The following is a 25475-nucleotide window of genomic DNA, read 5'->3' as shown; positions in this document are numbered from 1 at the left end:
GTTACAATTAAAAAGCGTGGAGACACAAATGAGTACAGAGAATTTTCGTTCAGTATAAATAAATATATTTTTAATTAATCAGTATAGATAAATATTAAAATAGTATAAACAAAAACTATTAATAAAATTTAAAGGTAAACTTATCATTTAAAACGTTTTCACAAATCCTTCAATCCATTAAACAATATAACACCTTATTAATATATAAAAATATTTTTTATCAAAATCAAGATATCTATTATCGATAATAATAATTAATTATAGGGTTTAGGATTTAATTATTGAATATGATTCACTTGAGATTAACATACTATATATATACCCATGGCCATTAAACCTTAAACCATAAAACCCTAAATCATATACCTTAAACCTTAAATATTAAACCGTAAACCAAAAATAAATTTAATCAATATTAAGTATTGCTTCCATTATTTATTATGAACATAAGCTTTTACATTAATATATATGTATATACACATCAACATCGATGTGATGTTTTTAAGGGAGGGTTTTAAAAGTTATAATTTAGGATTTAGGGTTTTTAAGGTTTAGAGGTTTAGTGTTTTAGGGGTTATAGATTAGTATTCATGATTTTTTTGGGGTTTAAGGGGTTATATGACTTTTAGCAGCGTTTTATCAAAAGCGCCGCTAATGCTCCGACTTTTAGCAGCGTTTTATCAAAAGTGCCGCTATTGCTCTGTTTTTAGCGGGTTTTAACAAAAAACGCCGCTATTGCACTGTTTTTAGCGGCGTTTTTAGTAAAACGCTGCTTTTGCTCTGTGTTTTACAATTTTTACGGTGTTTTTTGATAAAACGCCGCTATAAACGCCGCTAAAGCCCTATTTTCCTGTAATGCCTATAATACTCATAAGCTTCAATTTAGATCAACACCCTGCACATTTTTAGGGTACTCACCATTGCATAAAGGCTATCGGTGTCGAGATGATAATGGACGGATCTATGTTTCACGTCATGTCACCTTTAATGAATCTGTCTTTCCTTTTAAAACCAACTCTTCCAAGCTGGACCCTCAACCACACACGTCTCAAACTAGCTCTCGCTTGCTTGTCTTAGCTTCACCTTCATCGTCCACTACTTATTCCCCACCTGTCCAGAACCATACTTCTAGTCCCGATTGCTCTTTATCACCTACTTCTATCCAAAACACATCCTGCAGTGCTCAACTCACACAACCCAATTCATCAGCACGTGCCTCTCTTAATTTTCATCCTATGGTTACTCGTAGCAAGGCAGGGATATTTAAACCCAAAGTATATCTGAGTACAACACCTAAAGTGTCTGACCACATACCTGCTGACATTCATGAAGCAATGACCAATGAGTCTTGGAAAGCTGCAGTTTTTAATGAGTTACATGCGCTTCTTCAAAATCACACATGGAGTCTCTGTTCATTACCTGACAACAGAAGAGCAATTGGCTGTAAGTGGTTATTTAAAATCAAGAAGAAGGCTGATGGTTCCGTAGATCGCTACAAAGCTCGCCTGGTTGCCAAAGGTTTCTCTCAGCATGCTGGTATCGATTTTCAAGATACCTTCAGCCCTGTTGTTCGGGCCACCACCATTCGAACTATTCTTACTATTGCAGTCATGAAAAGGTGGTCATTGAGGCAAGTCGATGTCAACAATGCTTTCCTCAATGGGGAGTTGGTTGAGGAGATTTACATGACTCAACCACATGGGTTTGAAGCGTCCGGCCCGAATGGTCAATAGTTCGTTTGTAAACTCAACAAGGCTCTCTATGGCTTAAGACAAGCTCCTCGGGCATGGTTTCAAACGCTCAAACAGTATTTGGTTGGTCCACTTGGCTTTCAAGCGTCAAAGGCTGACTCATCCCTTTTCATTCGAATCACTTCAGGGCATTACTTGTTGCTTATGTCCTATGTAGATGACATTGTTCTTACAGGTAGTTCTAATGAGGAGATTGATAGCGTTGTCCAGCAACTTCATCACAGGTTTGCCCTAAAGGACATGGGCCAGCTCAATTTTTTCCTAGGCATCACTGTTCACCATACCTCTTAGGGGTTGTTCTTGAATCAAAAAAAGTACATCATTGAGATACTAAATAAGACTGGGATGCCAGGTGCGTCCGCTACACCAACTCCCATGGTGAGCTTTCCCAAGTTAGTTGCTGCTGGCGACAGTCTCTCATTTGCTGATGGGCATTTTTATCGCAGTGTCGTTGGTATGCTTCAATATATTTGCATCACACGCCCTGACTTGTCTTTTTGTGTTAATAAACTTAGCTAGTATATGAATTCTCCAAGTGAGTTACACTGGAAGGCTGTCAAACGTATGTTGAGGTATCTTCTTTGAACAATAGATCATGTATAACATCCCGAAATAGGGCCTAAACGGAACAGTGGTTGCGAAACCACAAATTCAAGGTAGAAAAATTTATTTTATTATTATTTTGAGGTTCATGATATGATTGCATGATTGTGTGAAAATTTCGTGATGAAATTTTATGCATAAAGTGCTTAAGTTGAGATTAGGGACTAAATCGAATAATTTGCAAAACTTGCATTCTAGAAGTTTTTAGTATGAAATTGCTTTGGAATATTAATTAGGAGGGTTTAAATAAAATTTGACCAATTTCTAAGTTCATGGACAAAATAGGATATGGATGGAATTTTTGAAAGTTTAATAAGGAAAGGCATTTTGGTCATTTGGATATTAAATGAAATAAAAAGGGAAAAATAACACAAAATTCATCATCTTCTTCATTAGCACGAAATTTCAAGGGTTCTCCATAGCTAGGGTTTTTTTCAAGCTTTCAAGCTCCATAGTAAGTGATTCCAAGCCCCGGTTTTAATGTTCTTTATGTTTTCGAGTCCGTTAGCTCGATAAAGCTTATGCTAGCAATAATTTAAGTTAGGGTTCATATTTGGAAAAATACCCATAGGTGAAAAGTATTTATTTTGATGTTTTATAATAGAATATGAGGTTTTAAATTATGTTAGACAACTTGTGCTACTCGGTTTTAAGTGAAAACGAGTAAAATGGCTTAATCGATAAAAATACCTAATAGTCATAAGTACATGTTAGAGTGTGAATTTGATGTTGTCATAGAAGGGAAAAATGATCAGCATGTCATAAAACATAAGAGAATAGGATGAAGTTTAAATTACGAGCCTTGGGGAAAAAGTGCAAATATGTGAAAGTTTAGGGGCAAAAATGTAATTTTTCCAAAGTTTGGGTCAAGGACTGTTTTGATAAATCTGAATATTAAATAAGTTAAATTTTCTATTATAGATCAAGAAGAGTGAAATTCGGGAGTAGATCGGGGAAAAGAAAAAGTAAAGGACTAAATTGTAAAGTTTAGTCACATTTTGTATCGAGGTAAGTTTACAGTAAATAAATGCAATATTCTTTTATTTTACATTATTATTGTCAATTTTCAGCATTTATATACTTATTTTTTTGAGAATATTTAAGGTTGAATTAAAGGCGAAATGACAGAGAAAAAGCATTAGGAAGCCCCGTTTGAACCCTAGGAATGTTAGGATATTGGGGTTGACAGGACAGGACAGAAATGAGCCATGTAAGTCCATATCAGATATATGGCTTTATTTTCTTTTTTTATAGTTTTTATCAAGCCACTCGGGGATCGAAGGAAACGTCGGAGACCCGATCACACTATCGAAGAAATCACATTGGTATAGTTAGACGTTTCGTTTTGTGTATGGCATGTATAGGAACTTGGTTTCTTTTGATATGATATGATCAATGAATGATGTGTAAATACTTGCTAGTGATTAGCTAATAGAATGGCTGATGATATACATGTTTAATAGTATGTATGATTAGGTAGTAACTATCACATGAAAACTATGAAAAATGTGAAAGTAACTTAAAAACGGATTCAAGTATCAGAAAATAATGTGACTTTGAAAAATCAAAAAAAAAAAAAATTGTAGAGACATTTTTTGATGGTGAATAATATATGAAATTAAAGCTCATTGTGTCTATTTTCATATGGAATAAGCAAAACAGGTAAAGGTTTTGTATTTTATAAGATATCTGAGTTTTAGTGAAATAGGGCCAGAGCAATTTTTGGATCCCCTGTTCTAAATTTGGAAATTCACCATAAATTTTACAAAAATAATTAGGTGGTGTACTTTATATGTTTAGAATCCTTATTGAATCTAGTTTTAATAGAAACAAACGGTATAGTCATTTGAACTTTTTACAGGGAGAAAAGTGGTTTGTAGTAAGTAGAGGTCAGTGCAGTCAAATTCTGAAATAGGGGTAACTTTAAATAATAAACTGTACTAATTGGCTAATTCAAAAATTCTAGAAAAAAATTAGTAGATATATATATGAGTCTAGTTTCATGAAAAATTTACGGATCTTAATTTTGAGTTTTGAAACTCGAGAAATGAATTTTTAAGCAACCATGACGTAGAAAAATAGTTTATTTCGAAAATTAAAATAAGTGGTTTAGAGTTGTTTAAAAGGTAAGATAAGTTTAGTAACACCTCAAGCTTGACTCCGGTGACGGTTTTGGGCATGGGGGCGTTACATCATGGCCTATATCTCTCCAAGGGTCAGTTTGCCTTAGTTTGCTACTCTGATGTTGACTGGGCGTCCTCAGTCGAAGATCGACGTTCCACCACTGGCTATGTTGTTTTCTTAGGGGCTAATCCTGTTGCTTGGTGCTCTAAGAAGCAACCAGTTGTATCCAGATCTTCGTCAGAAGCTGAATATAGAAGCTTGGCAAATTGTGTGTCTGAGCTCCTATGGGTCAAGCAGCTGTTAGATGAACTCGGCCTGTCACTCTCTCAGCCTCCTGTGGTCTGGTGCGATAACACCTCTGCTGTTTCAATGGCTACAAATCCCACACATCATGCCAAAGTTAAGCACGTGGAGATTGATCATCATTTTGTTCGGGAGAAAGTCCTTGATGGACAATTGCAGGTCAACTTTATTCCATCTGACAAGCAAATTGCAATTGTACTCACCAAACCAATCAGGCCCAAACAATTTGCAACCTTTCGACATGCTCTCCGAGTTTTAACCAGTGATGATTGTGTCTTCCAAGCAAAAGATTGTTTAAAGAGACCAGGGGAATGTTAGTATAACTACTAAGTTAGTTAGATTGTTTTAGTCTGTTAAGTCTGTTAGCAGTTAACTATTGCTGCAGTTGGCTACTATTCTCTATTAAATAGCTGTTGTATTTAGAAGTCAGATATAGAAAATGATGTATACTTCTGCTCATCGTTGTTTTCTTTAGCTCTTCTATGCTATAGTTTAACATACATCATGAATCAACTAATATATATTGTATAGTATAAATTGAAAAAAACGTGATAAAAAATACCAAGTCAAAGCCCTCTTCCTTCGCTAAAAAGCCAACAGTGGCTAGCTCCATTCTGTCATTCACTAGTACTTTTTCATTAAAATGAAAAGAATCCGTAGAGTAACATAACCATTTATGCTGTTTTCATCATATAGGACTTCGTTTTAGTTCCAGTGTATCAACTTGTTCGTATCCATGTTGGGGGCATTGCTACAATATTTATTTTGTACACTGCGTCTGGAGGGGTTACAATTTTTTTCTTTTATATATTAATAGCAGTTTGTCTATTGGTTTACACTGTTTCTAATGAATTTACCTGAAACAGTATCCGATCAATCAGATCTTCTTACACTGGAAATTATATTCTAAATTGGACTTTAATAGTTTTTGCTGTCAACTCACCGGTTTTAAACTTACATGCATTAGTTTGGTTAAATCCAGGTATCCAACATGTGGTCATTCTAAGCACTGATTTTGCATATTTTCCCAGTTCTTTTTTTTTTGTTATTATTTGTCGAGTAGCTTTATTCTTAAGTATATATCATGTGATGTATTGTTATCGATATATTATATTTTTATATATTATATATAAATATCATTCATATAAATTTTAAAATTATTAATTAAGTTCAATAATTTAATTAATAATTTTATTTTAAGTTTAAATTTGATTATGAAAAAATTAAAATAGTTAAAATAAAAAATAAAAAAATTTAAAATATCAAAATTTTCTATCATTTAGTACGGGTCTATACATATAGGTACAATTCATTAATAAGACGAACCATGTCATTTCTTCCCACCACTCGACAGATTACTAATTTCTGGATATGCAGTTACTAACTTACCACAGTTTTCCTTTCTTCATATGTTTCAATCCTTAAAATTCACTGTACTTTTAGGGAACCTTTAGAGAAGATTGAAAGTAAATATAATAATTAAAGAGATGGTTACTGCTAATTTTCCCTTTAGAATGTCACTTTTAAAGCATTCGTTAGAGGTTCTTAGCTTTCTTCTTCAGTTTCAAAAAAGAAAAGACTCGATAATCTATAAACTCCCAAGTCCCAACTTTTTTGTTGGAAATTGCTTAGTGATCAATTCCCACATCGCAGCTGAAAAGCAAGTAGCAGCTTCTCCTAATGTTTATAGAGCAACTCGTAGCTTTGCATCCAACTCACGGAGCCGTGTGGTGAGCACAGAGCGAACTATTCTTTCGCCTTTTACTAAAGAATACCGTGTGCTCGCCACTTTAAGCGGCATACGCCAATTTTTGTAAGGGCATTCTTTGTTGAGTGCCCCCAATACAATCTAAGGTTTCCTGTCCGGGTTTCAATTTTGAAGGAACAACCGAATGTCTTGCTGGGAGTCTCGAAAATCCAGCTATTAATTCTTACATAGATGCAATAAACTTCAAATCTTTATCTCCAAAATCTTCATGTTATTTATTAGTTTTTGTTATTGTAAAGAGGAAAAAAACATAAAAAGAAAAATGTTATATATCATCCCTGTCTACGCCCTGCCAGCAGCGGTGATCACCCTGAAATGCTCCATACTTCCACCCAATCTTCCATCCCTCTCCTTCCAAATCCCACAGATAAAGCACATAGCTTGAGGACAAGCTTCACATACTTGAAGAACCATATCCTAAACCTGTTTCGAGAATTGACATCTAAAATATAATAAATAGATCTGTAGTTTCCTCCAGTGCTGCATGGTGGACATTCATTCAGTGGTCTTGACAGTGCCATGCATGAAGTTTGCTTCTAGTTGGAAGTCTATCAAGTACAGCAAAGCCAAGCGATAAAAGTGTTTGTGTGCAAAAGTTCTGCATCCTACATAAACATTCTCATAGTCTTTTTTTACTTCATGGTTTAGAAAGATGCTTAAAACTTGAATACTCAGGGAAGCATTGCCTCCTATAGAAAAAACTAGATAAAAAAAAAAACCGTTGATTGGTCCTTCCAGCAGTACACTGACCTTGTAGTTTTAGCAATTTTTTTTAATTTTGATGAACTGCATCCACCAGTTTTAAATGAATTTCCAAAGAAACCAACCACTATTTGCAACTAGTTGCGCACTAGAGGAATTTAAGCTTTTAGTGGCGTTTTTAGCTGCAATTGAACCAAAAACGCCGCAAAAGTTATACATTATTGGCGCTAACTAGAAAATGCCATAAAAAATTAGGGCTGTAGCGGCGTTTCAAAGAATAGGGCTACAGCCGCGCTTTTTCATAAACGCCACAAAAAGTCAAGGCTGCTATAGCGGTGTTTGGACCAAAAACGCTGCTATAGCGGTGTTTGGACCAATATGTATTAAAATTTTGCAAACGGTGCCGTTTTATTCCCAACCCTTTCTTTTTTACCCAAATCAATTCCCTCCCCAAATCATTTTTTTTCCCAAATCAGTTCCCCCTTCCCCAAATCGTTTTTCCCCAAATCAGTTCCCCCCTCCCCCTCCCCCAAATCCCATTGGTTCAGCAATGGTAACCTCTGTTTTTTTTTTTACATCAATGGTAACCTCTGGCTTTTTTTTTTTTTTACATTGACTTGCCCCAAATGTATTGAAGAATCTAGAAGAGAAGAAAATTTTGGGCTGCAAGAAAATTCAACTCAAAGGCCGGTCATACATACTCTATAAAAACGACGACAATATCCAACTTTTTCCTCTTTTACATTCCTCAGATCTTTTTTAAGGTTTCACTCTCACTACTACTTTTCTTTATGGTGCGTTTTATGTTATGGGTTAAAATATTAGTTAAAGAAGAAGAGTTAAAATTCTATTAAATAAAGGTTAGTTGCAACGGTTAGTCATTAAGGAAAATGGTGAGTTCCAATCTTTAAATTGAATCAGTAAAAAACGGTGCACATAGTTAGTGATCCAGTGCGTTTTGTACAACTGTAAGTGCCACGTGCCACGTTCTTTCTTTGCTGTTATTTTCTCTTTTAATCATGGGTTGTATGAGGGAATACGGTTATGGAAAAACACTAAGAAAATTATTCTGAACTTTTCTCTTCCTCTGTTCTTTCTTCTATTCTTCTTTCCTTTCTACATTCTATTTCTGTGGAATTTTTGAGTTCTTAACAAAGGTATTAGAGCTTCTACGTTCCCTACAATGACCGATGATGGAGTGTCGACACGGTCGCAGAAGGAGATGGGCAGTATGCAGCAAGAAATCTTCAAGATCCAAGAAGAGATGGCTCGTTTAGAAGCAACGATGGACTCCAAGTTTCAAGCATTTAGATAGGAGTTCCGGAAGGATTTGCAAGCATTCTTGGCCAAGTATTTTGACAAAAAGAAGGGAGTTTTAGGCGCACCGCCTGGCTTTCCTCAAAAGGAGGTCGAAGCAGCTAATGTTCTTGTTGGACCGAACTTGGCAAATATGGGGAGTGTGCATTTGCGAACTTCATCGCCTGTGGTTGGGGTGCATGAGAAGGTCAGTAGGCTTGAATGTCCCAAATTTGATGGCAATGATTTCCGAGGTTGGTAGACCAAGCTTGAGCAGTATTTCGAGGCTAAAGGAATACCGGAGTCTAGCAAGGTCCATTTGGTGATGTTGAATCTAGAGAGGAGAGCGTTTGAATGGCATCATTTTTACTCCCAACGAAATGGGGGTCTCCACATGCTGTCGTGGCCAGCCTACATGAAGAGTTTGCAGGACCGTTTTGGTTTTGGTCAATTTGGCAACCCTATGAAGGAGCTGGTTAACTTGAAACAACAAGGTACGGTGGAACAATATCAAGATATGTTTGTGGGACTGTTGAATTAATTGCATTTACCTGAACTTTATGCCCTTAGCATTTTTCTTAGCAATCTTAAAGCTGAGATTGGTCACTACTTGGATCTGTTTGAACCTGCTCCACTGATGGAAGCTTTTCAGTTAGCCAGGAAAAACGAAGTGCTCCTAGCCTGTCCAACCAAAAAAATTCCAACACCTTCGAGTCACTCACCTAAATCGATGCTAAATCCTTCCACCATATGGGCTACTCTTCATCACCTACAAGATCGGTTGCTGCTTCACAATCGGTGAGAAATGCTTCAGTCAACAAGTCAGGTACTCGGCCTATTCCACCAACTATTATGGCCAAACGTAAACAGAAAAGGTTATGCTTCTGGTATGGAGCCAAATACCATACGAGGCACAAATGTATTAAACCACAACTATACTAGTTTTTGTGGGAGCCTCTATCAGACAACGAAGCAGAAGAGTTTTAGGAGTGTTCAAAAAAACTAGAGGAGGGAAATTTTGAAGAAGAATCGTCGAAATCCCTTGCGATTTCACTACATGCTTTCAATGGGTTACAAGGCTACAACACTATGAGAGTAGCTACTTGGGTAGGATCGATTATAGTCATTATTTTGGTTGATTCTGGTAGTACCCATAATTTTATGGATGCAAAATTGGTTAGTAAATTGTCTTTGCCAGTAATACCTCAAGAAAAGTTGAAGGTGACCGTAGCAAATAGGAGTTGTCTCTTTACTAAAGGAATGTGTAAAGGAGTGTCATGGGATGTCCAAAACCATCATTTCGAAACAGACTTTATGATTTTACCCTTGAAAGGATGTGACATGGTTTTGGAAGTGCAATAGCTATTGGTGTTAGGGGACATTGTTTGAAATTTTAGCTCATTAACCATGCAATTTATGGTTAAGGACAGACTTGTATGATTCAAGGTATTGTTCCTGGTTATTTGGCAGCGAAGGAGCATGGTTCGAATACAAAATGCTTTGTGGCTATGGGACAGACAATAGGACCTTATACAGTGATAATGAACACGCCCAGGCAAGCAGCACTATCGACCATCACAGTAAAAGAATCTGAAGAACATCTTCAGGCCCTATTGGACGAATTCGCGATGTCTTTCAGATGCCTAAGGGGTTACCACCTCCTCGATTGCATGACCACAGAATCCCTTTAAAAGATGAGAGTGTTGTGATAAAGATTTAACCCTATTGATATCTGGCCATCCAAAATACTGAGATAGAGAAATTAATTCACGATATGCTTCAAGCTAGGATAATTAGAGACAACAATAGCTCATTTGCTTCTCCGATAGTGATGGTTAAGAAGAAGGATGGTAGTTGGTGGTTGTGTGTGGATTATAGACAACTTAATCATCATACAATCAAGGAAAAATTTCCTATCCCTATAACTGAGGAGTTATTAGATGAGCTAGGCGAAGCTCGAGTGTTTTCCAAGCTAGACCTGAGGTCAGGGTGTAACAACCCTTACCCGTATCCAAAACTGAAACAGAATTTGAGGCATTACCGGACTTACGTCATAATATTTAAACATATTCGAAACATACATTTTGCATATAATTTAAAACCTTTATCATTCACAATCATATTGTCCCTTACTAGGCTCACCACAGCCTTAAAACATACTTGAAAGAGGTTCGGGACTAAACCGATGACATTTGAAACCTTTTGGAAACTTAGAAAATTTTCATCTCTGCAGGGGTCACACGCCCATGTACCCCGGCCGTGTGGAAACAGGGCATGCATACTGACTTGGGTCACACGACCGACCACAAGCCCATGTGCCAGTTCGTGTGCCTTACACAGCCACAAGACACACCCGTGTGTCTAGGTCATGTCAAGTCTGTAGGGTATCCTAACTTAATTCAAGAAATTACCTAGGGGACACACGGCCGTGTACCAAGGCTATGTGACACACACGGTCAAACCACATGCCCATGTGCTCAGCTGTGTTGAATGAAAATAGGCTTGGTTAAAGCCACATTACTCACCCTCCACAAGCATACCTAAATACCACACTTCATGCCATTTCAATACATACATAGGCAATTACAACATGGCAAATTCATATACAAATCAAAACATTATATCACAAACCAAATCACTACTCAAAACTCAACCTTAAACATATCCAAAGCAACATATCATTATCAAAAATTTTACATATCTTCCTTATGTATTATTCTCAATCTTTCATCACCTAAATCATGCTTCTCAAACATATCAATTCATTATCTATACTTCATATTAAAATATGCTAACACAAAAGCATTATAAACATCACATATGTCATTTATCAAACACATACTTTAGGCCAACTTAAATGGCCAATACACACCAACCTTTATAAGCCAAATCACATAGCTAAAATCACAACTAAATATACCATCTTAACACTAGCCTATACATGCCATAAACCAAGCCTCAAAGTGTAAAAATACCGTAATTCAATAATCGGATAGTTTGATACGATCTCCATTGACTTCCAACCCGAGCAAACATCCGAAACACTATAAAACATAGAAAATAACACAAAGTAAGCTTCACAGCTTAGTAAGTTCGTATATGAGTCTAAAATGATCATAACATTCGTATAACAGTTTCGAATTAGATAAATCTTTAACAATTAATGCATCAATTCATGAACTAATTTCAAATTATTCATGTCCTCATTCATAAGTTTTCGACTTCATATAACTCGACAATCATATACGCAAGTTCAAAAATCGTATTATAACATCACGTACACGAAATATCCATATGGCTTGGTCTTGTATACACATATTCACAAACCAAATTCTAAAATATTCATATCATTTTATCATAAAACCGAATACACATTCCATAATCACATATATATACTTCATTTGCATCACACATTATTTGTAATAAATCATCATGTTACTTACTTACCTTATATTAAATAGATAATAAGTTTATTCATACCTAGCCATTTAGCTAGTTTAATGAATTCAAATACCACATTAGCATGAATTCTTCTAAGCATAAACTTTTAATAATTCACCAGCATAAAGCCTGCTAGGCATAAGCCTGAATTACATACAGGCTCAAGGCCTGCTAGACTTAAAGTCTGATTTTATATTCACCGGCAATAAGCCTGCTAGGCATAAAGCCCGATTACATTAACTAGCACAATGCTTGCTAGGCTTAAAGCCCGAAATCACTATTATAAAACTGTTTCGTACACAATTCATATAACAAAAACTTCAGATATTCCATATCGACCATTCGAACTTTCAATGATATAGCTTAGTCAAATTAAACTCAAATACAGTATTTCTATTTTTAAACACATTCAACTTGCTCTTTTATGAATCTATGGATTCCAAAACAATATATTAAACCAAGTTACATTCAATATAAATGATGTTTAATTGCTTAAAGACTTACACTTGCTTTCTCGACTTGAATTTTCCCGTTGAACCATTCGAAATCGTTAAGGATACACGGTAATCACATATAGCTCGTACAATGTCATATCCTAGATATGGTCTTACATGTTATCATATATCGATGCCACTGTCCCACACAGGGTCTTACACGAAGTCGATTAACGATGTCGATGTCCCACACATGGTCTTACATGTAATCGCAATACAATGCCACTATACTGCACAGGGTCTTACATGTAATCACATCTCGATAACCTAATGTCATGACATTTGTATCCTATATTATTCCTAAGCTTCATACGGGGCTTCCGAACATCGTAACTCTGTCAATTTCAGCTCGTAATCATGACCATTCAGCATTCAATTCAATTCAATAACAAATAAGCATTTATAACACAATTAAAGTACGTTTATTAGCATACGAACTTACTTGGCTAAGCTGTAGAGATACCAAAGTTTAGGGGCATTTTGGTAATTTTCCCATTTTCCACCCGATCTTGACCTAAATTAATAATTTCATTCAATACATTAATTTAGACAGTAAAACACTTCATTTCATGCAATTTGGTCATTTTTGACATTCTTACAAAATTGCCCCTAAAGTTTTACTTGTATTCAATTTAGTCCTTGAGCTCAAAACATGCAAATTTACCATTTTTAACCATAATTAAGCTTAGCCGAATGTTCATGATATCAAAACAGCCCATAAATCAATTTATGGCAAAATTATATTTTTGCCCCTGATATTTCGACTTCTTTACAATTTAGTCCATATATCATAAAAATGCAAATTCATGAAATTGAGTACAATCCTACTATAGCCGAATATCACCAATGTCCCTAGCAGCCCACACATTTTATTTATTCACACTTTTACTGAACAATTTATCATATTTCATAATTTAGTCCAAAATTGACATTTTTACTAAAATTTACTTAACAAAACTCATTAATCTAACATCAAAGATTTATTTTCTACCATTAAACATCAAGATACTAAAACATTCAATAATGGCATCATCCAAATACTTTAACAATTTTGAAATCGGAGGTACGGGCTAGCTAGATTATGAAGTAACAATCTCAAAAACGTAAAAATTATCAAAAACCGGGACGAAACGGACTTACATGCATGAAGATGAATGGCTGAACCTTAAAAGAACAACCATGGCTTTCTTTTCTTTCATATTCGGCTGAAAGAGATGAACTTTTCATGCATTTTCATGTTTTATTTATTTAATTAACCTTTAATAACCTATTTACAATTTTACCCTTAATGTAAAACCACTAAAATATTTCATGCAAGACCAAACATGTCCACTCACAATTCAAATGGTTTAATTACCATTTGAGGACCTTCACTTTAAAAGGCAAAGCAAAATAACACCTTTTTCTAATAGCATGCAACTTTTGTGTTTTATGCGATTTAGTCCTTTTTGCTTAATTAACTATCGAAACGATAAAATTTTTCAACGAAACTTTAATACCATCTTATTGCCACTCTGTAAATATTTATAAAAATATTTACAACTCAGTTTATAGAAATGAGGTCCCGATACCTCATTTTTTAAACGCACTTCACCTTAGGGTCATACCACTTGAACTTAATAAATCGCTTATAAAACAAAAATCACAATATCAAAAACATTTTTAAAATCACAATTAACTCGTAAATATTAAATATAATATTTACAAACCTACTCGTCAGATTTGGTGGCACCGAAACCACTATTCTGATTAACCCTAAAAACGAGCTAGTACAACTCTTCTCCTCTTAAGGATTTTCGTCCCCGAAAATCTTATCAGTGAATAGATTAATGATTTGCTTTCACTAGCCTCATCAATTTCTCACATAGCCTCAAATTTCTTGACTTTTCAATCTCACGAGCTAAGATTCTGATCTGTTCTTTGTTATACATCCTAACAAGCTGAGTTTCTACTTTTGTAAGAGATACTATAAATAAAAGGATCTTATCTGTATCATCACATCATATAATTAAGAAACACATATACAGGTCTTCTTCAGTTCTGAAAATAATCTCATCTGTTAGATGAATCATGAACTCAACTTTTCTTTATAGCTAAATCACAAAATTCTATTCCCGTTATAATACTTTCACAAATACTCAGCTTTCTAACTGAAATTCATTGCTTTTACGTATCAAGCCCGCATATGTTTTCTGCCAATCTGAAACTGCTTTTAGATTGTCATGAATTACTTCCATTTCCCTTCATTCTTTCTAATCACATCTACCCTGGAATTCTTTTTATCAAAATTCAATTCAATACAATGAAGTTTAGTAATTGCAACCATACCATACTCATACAATGCTATTTTAATATTTATCTCATAACTATTAGTATAAACAACCTAACCAACAATAAATTTCTTTCTCAATTGCTTTCAAGTTCTAGAACACAATAGCAAAATATATTTTTAGAAATTTGAATCACTTCTCGTATTAACTATCACATTAAGGATAGTAAACAGTGTTACAAAGCAATTCCATACCCAAGGCTCATAATTGTTGTAAAATTTCTAGATTCCTAGATACACAAACTCTATCTCGACACAACGAATGATTGTCGGTTCTAATCTGAAATTCTGAATCAAAAATCAATTTACATTGTACCCCTTTTTAACTTGTAATTCACTGATACACCTCTTAGCCTCACAAATTTGCTGATTAAATATCAATTTAGTTTCTAGGTCAGCCAATAACTACTCATCATCTAATAAGATTAATCGCATGACTATCGATCGTAAAACACACAAGATTTCTAGCTCAGAACATCCAAGACTATAATTGTTTGCCCAGAGTGATAATCAATCACTAACTCATAATCTTTCAACAATTCAAACCATGTTTAATTCTTGTGTCAAATAACTCTTTGCCCGATGCAGGCTAAACCAGAATTGACGCTTCAGTTAACAATGTCTTCAATTGTTTACCACTTTATTAATAAATATCATATCATTCAGACTTCCCAATCACGATAACTTTCTCAATTTGAATTGTTCTAATAGATATAATATTGTATCACATCTTCTAGAATATGAATTCTTCATTTAGACTATCCATCTATTTACCCGTGAACTTACAAAACTTATTTTCCAGACTCAGGGATAAATTAAACACATATTCTCAATTAACCCTTCAAGCAAATAATCCCATCAGGCTAAACAACTGAATCGATTTTGGCTATTGATCAATAACTTTTCAAAGAAAACCTTTTTTCTTGTTGTCAGGAAACTCAAATATACATTTTATTGCAATTTCTTCAAGATACTAATCAAAGATCTTTAAAAACACCATAATTCAAATGTGACATAACATTTCAATTTCAACCCATGGACATTTATCAAGATTACCTGGGAATAATAACTGATATACAAATTTGACTTGATCTTTCACCGTTTACACTTTTGTCGATGTCAACCCTCTTTAAAGAAACTAGAAAGGATTATATAATAAAGCTATCACATCCATTAATCATCTAAGCGTTGAACCATACTGAAGCCACTTCTATCATATAGAAATCATAATGCCATAATAAGACCAATGTCTGAACCATAAAAATAGATAAAATCCCCAACTGTTTATACTGCATTTGGAACCCAAAAGAAAATACAAAATGGTTCCCTCAACAAACAATGCAGAAACACAACCTCTATAAATCTAATAAATATACCACTGTACTCCCAAGATCAAACCAGAAATTTTAAATCATATTAGATATGGTTGTCAAAACCATCTTTCAAATTTAAAGAAAAACAGGGAATCGACTTTTTGAAAAATGAAAAGATGGAGTCGCCAAGCTGTCGAAACCATCCCTTTTTGAAAATTTTAAATTTAATGAAAACGGGGGAATCGACTTTTGAAAAACAGAAATATGGAGTCGCCACCGATCTTTTGTTTTGGTGTGATCGGGTCACTTAAGAATTCAGTTATTTTAATAAAATATTTTGGTTTACTAAAACAACGATTTTGGTCTACAAACTTTCGAGAAAACGGGCTCGGGAGTCGATTACATATGAAGAAGGATTAGCACCCTCACTACGCCCAAAATTGGTACCAAATCAATTAAATATTGTCCTCATGTCTAAAATTAAAAATGTTTTTGAAATGTGTGATACCATTTGGCATACGGGGGCTGCAATGACTTCAGGTAAAAATGAGACACTACATGAGCGTTGAACAGGTTCTGGTAGAGCTCCCTATACGTCATAGGTATAGGGGTGAATTGTGGCCTTTCTGTGTTCTACCTTGCGTTGGATTCTTGTCTTACAGAATTTTATTGATTGGTGGTCACCGTCTTGGGTTGATTTACGGTGAATGACTTGGATTGACCCTTGTTGAATGTACTCGTGTTGTTCACTTCATTATCTCTTTTCCTCGGGGCCGACTTCCTGGCACTCTCTCCTGATTCTATCTTACCGCTCCTCACAGCATTTTCGATCATTTGCTCCGTCATAACTATGTCAGAGAAGCTCTTGGTGGCGCTTCCCAACATGTGAGTGATAAAAGGGGCCTTCAAGGTATTGATAAAGAGCATCATTGTTTCTTTTTCTAGAAGCTGCAGCTAAACTTGTATGGCCACTTCTCTCCACCTTTGTGCATACTATCTGAAACTTTCATTTGACTTCTTCTCCATGTTCTGGAGAGTGATTCTATCGGGGGTTATGTCTGTCACATGATTATATTACTTCATAAAGGCCTGAGCCAGGTCCTTCTACAAGTTAATTTTAAAGCGGCTTAATTGGTTACACCACTTAGATGCCGCCCCGACCAGACTGTCTTGAAAATAGTGGATTAATAGCTAGTCATTGTTAAAGTATCCTGTCATTCACCTGTAAAAAATAGTGATGTGGGCTTCAGGATAGCTCATCCCATTGTATTTCTCAAATTCAAGCATTTTGAATTTAGGGGGAAGGACCAAATTTGGGACCAAACTCAGGTCCTTGGCATCAATCCCTTGATGATGATCCACGCTTTCCATGGCTCTAAATTTCTCCTCGAGCCATCTACACCGTTCTTCTAATTGTTTTTGCGAATCTATCCTCGTGTTTTCTTCTTCAGCAACTTCATCCAAATCGTGAATGGGAGGATAGTTCGAGTTGTTGACAAAGTTAGAGCCTGAGCTGGTTTAAAAGTTCATCGGTATTGAAGCTCCGGCCTGAACTTGATGGGGCATGATGGTGACAGATGGTTTTTGTACGTTAATCTCGGGCTTCATCGGTACATGTGTCGGAGTGAAGCCAGGGGGTATTGAGGATCTTCATTAGTTTCCTCAACATTGTCCATGGGGCCCTTTCCTTTATCCGTTCCTCCCAACAGCGATTGGGATAACTGACTCATCATTTCTCTCTGGAATTCCATCATTTGTTCCTTCATCTCTCGCTGAATCTTGGCTAGCTGCTCTTGCATCTGAGACTGCATTTGTTCCTGCATGTCCTTTTGCATTTGCTCCAATTTCTCGAGTCTTTTATCCATTGACTTTTTTCTTGTACCGTAGGGGTGCTTGGTTGGTTGGTTTTCGTTGGTTTCCAGGTTACTGAAATAATTTTTAATTAATTAATTAAAAACCTCTTATGGCCTTTAATGCATAATGATATGATGTAATGTAAATGCATGAACGCAAAGGAGGCATCAATTTTGATTCAATTGCATTTAGAAAACTTCACTAGAAAATAAATTATTTTACATAAAGTTGAGTTACAAATAAAATTTCGCTCTAACTCTCAAAGTCTTAATTTTTCTAAGCAACGAGGCCAGCTCCTGTCTGCGATCCGGCTCCAACTCATATTTCACACTCAGTGTGTCCGCCTGTACCGCTAAAGCTTGCAAGTAGTCAGCTACCTCCCGAATCTAGGTTATGGCTTCCCCCATAAGGTAATCTCTATTTCTGACTTGGTCTTGCGCATGGTGAAGCTGCTCTTTCCAACGATCTTCGTTTGCTTCGATAAACTGAATCTGCATCTCACAGTTTTGCAGCGACGCCTCTAACTCTTCTATTTTTCCTTTCATTTCTTCTATCTTGCTCAAGCTTGCCCTCAATTCCATTGCAGTGTTGCGGTTTCGGTACTGATGCAGAGACTTCTCAAGTTCTGCCACTCTAGCCCTTAATTCACCTCGCTCATTTCTGCTTTCCAACAGACTCCTCTCTAGATCTTCATTTCGTGTCTGAGCTTCTCGGAATTTTCTTTCCCATCGGTTGGCATTGGTCTTTTCTTCTCGAATTTCATGGCTCTATTGTTCGGAAGTCTTACCTAACCTCGCAGTCCTCATAGATAGGCGCAGTTTCTTATAGTCAGTCTTCAAGCTGTCTAGATCTTCTTCGGCCTTGGTTTTCCCCTTTCTCCACTTTTCAGCCTCTGACGGATCTTCTTCCCAAGCTCCGAACTCTTCTTCTCGAAATCTTGCCTTATAATTTCCAATTCTGACGGGGCAACTTGTAATTGTTCCCCCATAGGTCGAGCATTCTCCAAGCTTGGCCTAGGAATGTTATCATTAACCCTCTTTTTAAACCATCCGTCATACTCGAGCGTTTCCATGGAACCGACTGCCAACCTCTTCATCCAACAAGTTTGCTTCCAAGCATCCGATAGCTCCCGAACTTTCTTCTTATAGTGAGCACCTTTAAAAGAGAATTCTCTCTGAGCAAGTCCATAGGTCGTGGGTACAAACTGCCTCGATTTAGATTGTCTCAAGGCTAGCAATAGAGTATACCCGGTGGCTCCCCAAATTCCTAACAATGGCACCCAATCAAAGTTACTGCATCGATACATGATCTCATCAGGTACCATCTAATAAGCTCTCCACTCTATATCCCCCTCCTTGAGGTTTTGGAGGATTTCCATCCACTTCTCCTCCGAGATATCCTCTCTCCTTTGTATAGCTGTCTCCTCTCTTAGCGGGGAATAACCTTCGAAAAAGACCCAATAAGAAACCTTGTCTACCTTCCAAAAGTGTCCATGAAACCATACCATCAATAATTGAGCACATCCAATAAACCGTCCCTCGCCTGTCTTCTGACATGAGCTCAAAGACCTGAACGTCTCAACTCCTTAAGGTTTTGGAGGATTTCCATCCATTTCTCCTCCGAGATATCCTCTCTCCTTTGTATAGCTGTCTCCTCTCTTAGCGGGGAATAACCTTCGAAAAAGACCCAATAAGAAACCTTGTCTACCTTCCAAAAGTGTCCATGAAACCATACCATCAATAATTGAGCACATCCAATAAACCGTCCCTCGCCTGTCTTCCGACATGAGCTCAAAGACCTGAACGTCTCAACTCCTTAAGGTTTTGGAGGATTTCCATCCACTTCTCCTCCGAGATATCCTCTCTCCTTTGTATAGCTGCCTCCTCTCTTAGCGGGGAATAACCTTCGAAAAAGACCCAATAAGAAACCTTGTCTACCTTCCAAAAGTGTCCATGAAACCATACTATCAATAATTGAGCACATCCAATAAACCGTCCCTTGCCTGTCTTCCGACATGAGCTCAAAGACCTGAACGTCTCAACCAATATCGCTGGTACCGGTGTAATTCCCTTCTCAAGGCGATCAAATAAGTCAATGATTGCCTCGTCCAAGTGCCTCAAAGCCTTAGAAAAAATTACCAACTCGTAGATGCTTAAGGTGAAGATGTCGACCCTCTTTCTTTCATCTGGATGCGTCAAGATCAAATCTCGCAAATTCTCCTAAGGGATACATTTACTATCTCCTTTTTGTTGAATCCGAGCAGTGACCCAAGGCTCGCTCATCCCGAAAATACTCATCAATTTCTTCACGAAAGTCTCACCACTAAAAACCCGGGAATAAGTCTTTCGGACCTGAATTTTTGGACATCTGAGCAGAGTAGTGTATTTCTCCATGGTAAGTACCAAATCTACTTCTCCAAAACTGAAACATTTATAAGTAGAATTCCAAAACTGCACTATACCTTAGAACAGATGTTTATCCACTCTAATGTCTAACATGTAAGATATATCACCGTAGCTTTGATAAAACAACTGCTTGATCGCTTCATCCCAACTAGCCCAAATGTCTCTCAACTCTTGCAGCTCATTCTGTGCTACATTGACGTGAGTGAAATCCTGCAACTCTGATATATACCCTTTTGACAAGCTATCTCCTTTCTCCGATTGTAACCTTTCTGACCATGCATGAACGGCGGCATTATCCTAAACTTTACTAAGATATTCATTCTCCATGTCAAACTTTCTAACTTAGTAATTGAATACGAATCAACACCTCCTTTAGTATGCAATGTCATGCAAAACACAATCAAAACAAAACACAGGTTAGTATCAAATAATAGTGATAAAATGCAAGCACATAAACAATAATTACAATGCATATACGGGTAAATACTAAGTGTGATAGCCCTAAATTGACCCTAGTCGGAAAGTGGTTTCGGGACCACGAAACCGAGTCTTATAAATAATTAAAGGTTATATTCTGTGTTTATGATGTGCGTAAATGCTTGTGTGATAGTTCCATACTTTAATTTGGTCAGTGTATGTGAAATTTATTAGTAGGGACTTATGTGAGACAATTTAGAAATATGCTAGGCAAGTGTTAAAGTGGCCTATTAATATATGTGGGAAAGTGCTTGTCCTTGCATGTCAAATTAGCCAAATTAAATCATAGTGGCCGGCCATGCTATGGGTGGAAACATGTCACCAACATGTTATGTTAGTGATGTATGTTAGGAAAAATAAAATAAGGAGCATGGTAATAAAATAATGAAAGGGAATATGATGAAAACAAAGAAAAAAAAGTGTCCATCCTTTTTCATTTCTTTTGGCCGAAAGTTCTAAGGAAGAAGGAAGGAGCTCTTGCTTCATGTTCGGCTTGGAAGAGGATTAGGAAGAGGTTCGGCCATACTTGTATCTAGGTTAAGGTAAGTTTGATGTTGTGCCATGAGATTCATGCATGTTTTAGTTGTTAGCTTGAGTTCTAACTAGCCCATGGTTTAAATCTTTGCTATGTGAGGGAGATGATACTCGGCCATGGGTGTTGCCTTCTTGGTGGATGTTTGATGTTGTGTTGGTGAGGTATGAAGATGATAGAGTGTGTGTGAGAATTTGAAAAAGGTAGGTCTTAGCAACTTCATGAAGCAATCGGCCATGGTATATCCATAAGTATGATTTATGCTTGTTATGTTACTCATGGTTAAAATGATTGGCTATGCTTCATGTAAAAATAAAATATACATGTGAATTCGGATATATGTTTATATTTGGTTAATGATTTATCCTTGTGAAGTATAAATTTGTAACATGATTTGAGTTGGAAATTATTATAATGTATTTGTGCATTCGGGTATATGATGAAAATCTATGAAATGGTTATAATCGACCTTATGATTCGGCTCTTGCACATATATATATATATATATATATGTTTGCACATGATGTATTGGTATGCCATTTATGGGTGGTATTAAGTATATAATTGGCCTCAACATATACATGCATACTCGGCCACATGAGAAGATTAGTGTTGCATGTATTCGGTTAGAGGCAAGCATATTGATGCCTTTATCTTGGTTTAGACAATCGGCTAAAAGGGAGTGTGGGTTAATATGTTGAGTTGATGCATGATTTCACATGTATGTGACTTTAATGTCTAATGTATATATATGGGCTAAGTACCTTGAGTTCCTCTTTTCGATGCTCAAATGATTAAATCAATTTATTTGTTAAATTAAGCTCAAGAGCAAAGGGGAACTAAATCCGATAAAGGGAAGCAAAAAGTGGTCGAATAGCCATCGAAATCATTCGACAACATCCGAGGTAAGTTTTCGAGTAACGAGACTTAGTTACCGATTTGATTAAGTCATGGTGTATGAGCATAACAAATATGCGGTGATATGATGATTCTACTTGAATCATATGTTGAGTTAATTAGTCTATACGTATGACGGGTAGCCGTATGTGCATAGAGATAGTGTCATAAAGAAAATTAAACCATGCTGTTTGTATGTGGCTAGTGAGCCGAAAATGGGATTGCTTAATACGTGACGTGTGTTTGAACTCCAATTATGAAAATGAAATATAGATGTGTCATGATTTATTGATATGTGTATGAATATTTGGATGATAACCGGGCTAAGTCCCAAAGGCATCTGCGCTAGTGACTAGTTCCGGGCAAGTCCCGAAGGCATTTGTGCGAGTTACTAAATCCAGGCTAAGTCCCGAAGGCATTTGTGCGAGTTACTAAATTCGGGCTAAGTCCCGAAGGCATTTGTGCGAGTTACTAAATCCGGGCTAAGTTTCGAAGGCAATTGTGCGAGTTACTCTAACCGGGCTATGTCCCGAAGGCATTTGAGCGAGTAGCTATATCCGGTTAAATTCTGAAGGTACGTGATTTGGGAATGAGCGATCTGCTGTAATAATTTCAATTAATACGCTCGTAAAAACTCAACAACGAGGTATGTGTTGTACATGCATTGGATTAATTGATTCCTCTTAAATAGTATTATTCGATCGATTAAGGAGCTTAGGTTTTGGTTAAGTTGATCCCTTATGTATGAATATAAGGGTTGGAAATGTGAAGTAGGACTGATTTTTGAGAATATATGTGTATATGAAATTATCTGTTTAGTTATATGAATGCTATACTTCAGTTGAGCCTAATTCCATTGCTCAAAACTTACTAAGCATTAAATGCTTACTCCGTTCTTTGAATCTCTATTTTATAGATTTTGGTTCGTCAGCTATCGGACTCGGGATTATTGAAGTCGAAGTCTCCCACACTATCAAAACCCCTTTTGGTACACTTTTGGTTGAACTTTGAAATGGCATGTATAGGACTACCCTTTTTGTTGTTGGTCATGTACCCTTGGGTCTTGTATAAATTTGGATAGCCATGCGAAAATGGCTTAAATATACTTTGATCATAACATTATAATCATTTTGTATGTTGTTCGTTGATAGGTATGGAAATGTTTGGTAACGATTAGCCATTGGAATGGTTAATCATGATCATTTTGGTGCTATGTATGACAACCTCTAGTTGATTCATGGAAAACCATGAAATAGGTAAAGTTTACCTTAAAAACAGATGCTGACAGCAGCAGTGGTGTGGATTTAAAAAATCACTAAAAATATTAGGAATTGAATTAAATAGTGAATAAATTATTTAATCGAACCTTGATGAATCTATTTTCATATGGAAGAAACGAAACGATCATATGAGTCGTATGTTAAGAGATATTTAAGTTTTCGTGAAACAGGGCCAGAACGGTTTCTGGATTCCCTGTTCCGACTTTGGAAATTCATTACAAATTAACCAGAGAGAATTATAAGTCATGCCATATATTTATAGATTCCTTTTCGAGTCTAGTTTCTATAGAAACAAACTGCATCAGTATTGAAGCCCTGTACAGGGAGATATCCAAGTCGTAATGCGCAAAGGTCAGTGTAGTCGAACCCTGAAACAGGGTAGACTTTAGCTAATAAAATGTACTAATTGGCTTGACCAAAAATTCTAGAAAAAAATTTTTAGATGAACATATGAGTGTAGTTTCAGGAAAAATTTACGGAACTGGTTTTTGAGTTTTGGAACTCGAGATATGATTTTTAAGGTGACAGTGACGCAGTTAGCCAGCTCGTCTAGAAATTTAAAATGGACTGTGCAAATAAGTGATTTAAGTCTGCGAACCCCTCGTGTCTGACTCCGGCAACGGTCTCGGGTACGGGGTGTTACACTAAGGCTTGACACAACTCCACCCAAGGATAGCTCCTCCGGTTCACTATATGTGGTTCGGTTCTAGAGATAAGGTACCTAAACTAGCAGATTCCTCAATCCTCACCCATTATAGGCTCATATAGATCGAGTTCGGTTCAGGGGGATACATTTCCTTATGACCATGCGGAGATGAAAATCTCACGAAATCATAGGTATGGATGTACCCCGGAAGCAATCCACTAGCCCATGCGGAGGTGAAAACCTCACGAAAGCGTAGTTTCTTACTCTCACTTAGAAGGTGTGACCACAGTGGTCATGCAATGAAATGCAGTATTATTCTAGAAGCCCGAACCATAACAACCATACAAACAAATGCATTGGGAAGACACATGATTTTTAAAACAAATTTTTGATTTTGACAAAAGGACAACAAACAATCAATTTTTTATGGTTTGACTCTCTCGATTCGATCCCCAGTGGAGTCGCCAAGCTGTCGAAACCATCTTTTAAATTTAAAGAAAAACAGGGAATCAACTTTTTGAAAAACGAAAATATGGAGTCGCCAAGCTGTCGAAACCATCCCTTTTTGAAAATTTTAAATTTAATGAAAACGGGGGAATCGAATTTTGAAAAACAGAAATATGGAGTCGCCACCGATCTTTTGTTTTGGTGTGATCGGGTCACCTAAGAATTCGATTATTTTAATAAAACATTTTGGTTTACTAAAACAACGATTTTGGTCTACGAACTTTCGAGAAAACGGGCTCGGGAGTCAGTTACGTATAAGAAAGGATTAGCACCCTTTCTACGCCCAAAATTGGTACCAAATCGATTAAATATTGTCCTCATGTCTAAAATTAAAAATTTTTTTGAAATGTGGTTCTTTTTTAATAATATTTGAATAACCCGAGTTGGTTGCCAAAAATCTTCTTGTTTCGACGTCCGAAAATTTATAATTCGAAAATCACAAAAAGATGCTCAACTATTTAGTTCGACGGAAAACCGAAACCCAGCACAGTAGGGTACGATTTCTCGAATTTTCAAACGTTGACCATTACCTCACCTTAGAAAATACGATTGAAATTCTGAAGAGATATTCAATTATTTTGAACAAACGGGAGATTGCAACCCAGCACGATAGGGCACTATTCCCCGAATTGCCAAACACCGAACATCGCCTTTGTTTTAGACGATTTTCTTAAAAACATGAGTGAAAACCTAAAGGAATATTCGATTGTTTTGAACAAACGAGAAATCACAACCCAGCACGATAGGGCATGA

At 36.4% G+C, this 25475-nt stretch overlaps 1 protein-coding gene and 1 non-coding gene across 2 annotated transcripts; both read left to right on the top strand.

Annotated features, from left to right (window-relative positions):
- Positions 1–1235: 1235 nt before the first annotated feature.
- LOC108466252 (uncharacterized mitochondrial protein AtMg00820-like) lies at positions 1236–2179 on the top strand. The gene is made up of 3 exons (XM_017766591.1): positions 1236–1725; positions 1909–1975; positions 2104–2179. The coding sequence occupies exons 1-3, from the start codon at positions 1236–1238 to the stop codon at positions 2177–2179; spliced, it is 633 nt and encodes a 210-aa protein (XP_017622080.1).
- Positions 2180–6502: 4323 nt separating this feature from the next.
- LOC128289621 (U5 spliceosomal RNA) lies at positions 6503–6619 on the top strand. The gene has a single exon (XR_008279265.1). It is a non-coding gene; the product is annotated as a U5 spliceosomal RNA (small nuclear RNA).
- The last annotated feature ends 18856 nt before the right edge of the window (positions 6620–25475 follow it).

Source organism: Gossypium arboreum, chromosome 2 (assembly GCF_025698485.1).
Source record: "Gossypium arboreum isolate Shixiya-1 chromosome 2, ASM2569848v2, whole genome shotgun sequence".
Lineage (NCBI taxonomy): Eukaryota > Viridiplantae > Streptophyta > Magnoliopsida > Malvales > Malvaceae > Gossypium > Gossypium arboreum.
Note: the sequence above shows the minus strand (reverse complement) of the source record. Positions and strands in the feature narration are given on the sequence as shown.

What these genes read in the sequence shown, in the direction of transcription:
- LOC108466252 (XM_017766591.1), top strand. Translation starts at nt 1,236, where the DNA reads ATGGTTACTCGTAGCAAGGCAGGGATATTTAAACCCAAAGTATATCTG. An exon ending in TGAAGCGTCCGGCCCGAATG is followed by an intron (nt 1,726 to 1,908) that starts GTCAATAGTTCG and finishes TGTCCTATGTAG; the next exon opens with ATGACATTGTTCTTACAGGT. An exon ending in GTCCAGCAACTTCATCACAG is followed by an intron (nt 1,976 to 2,103) that starts GTTTGCCCTAAA and finishes CTGGGATGCCAG; the next exon opens with GTGCGTCCGCTACACCAACT.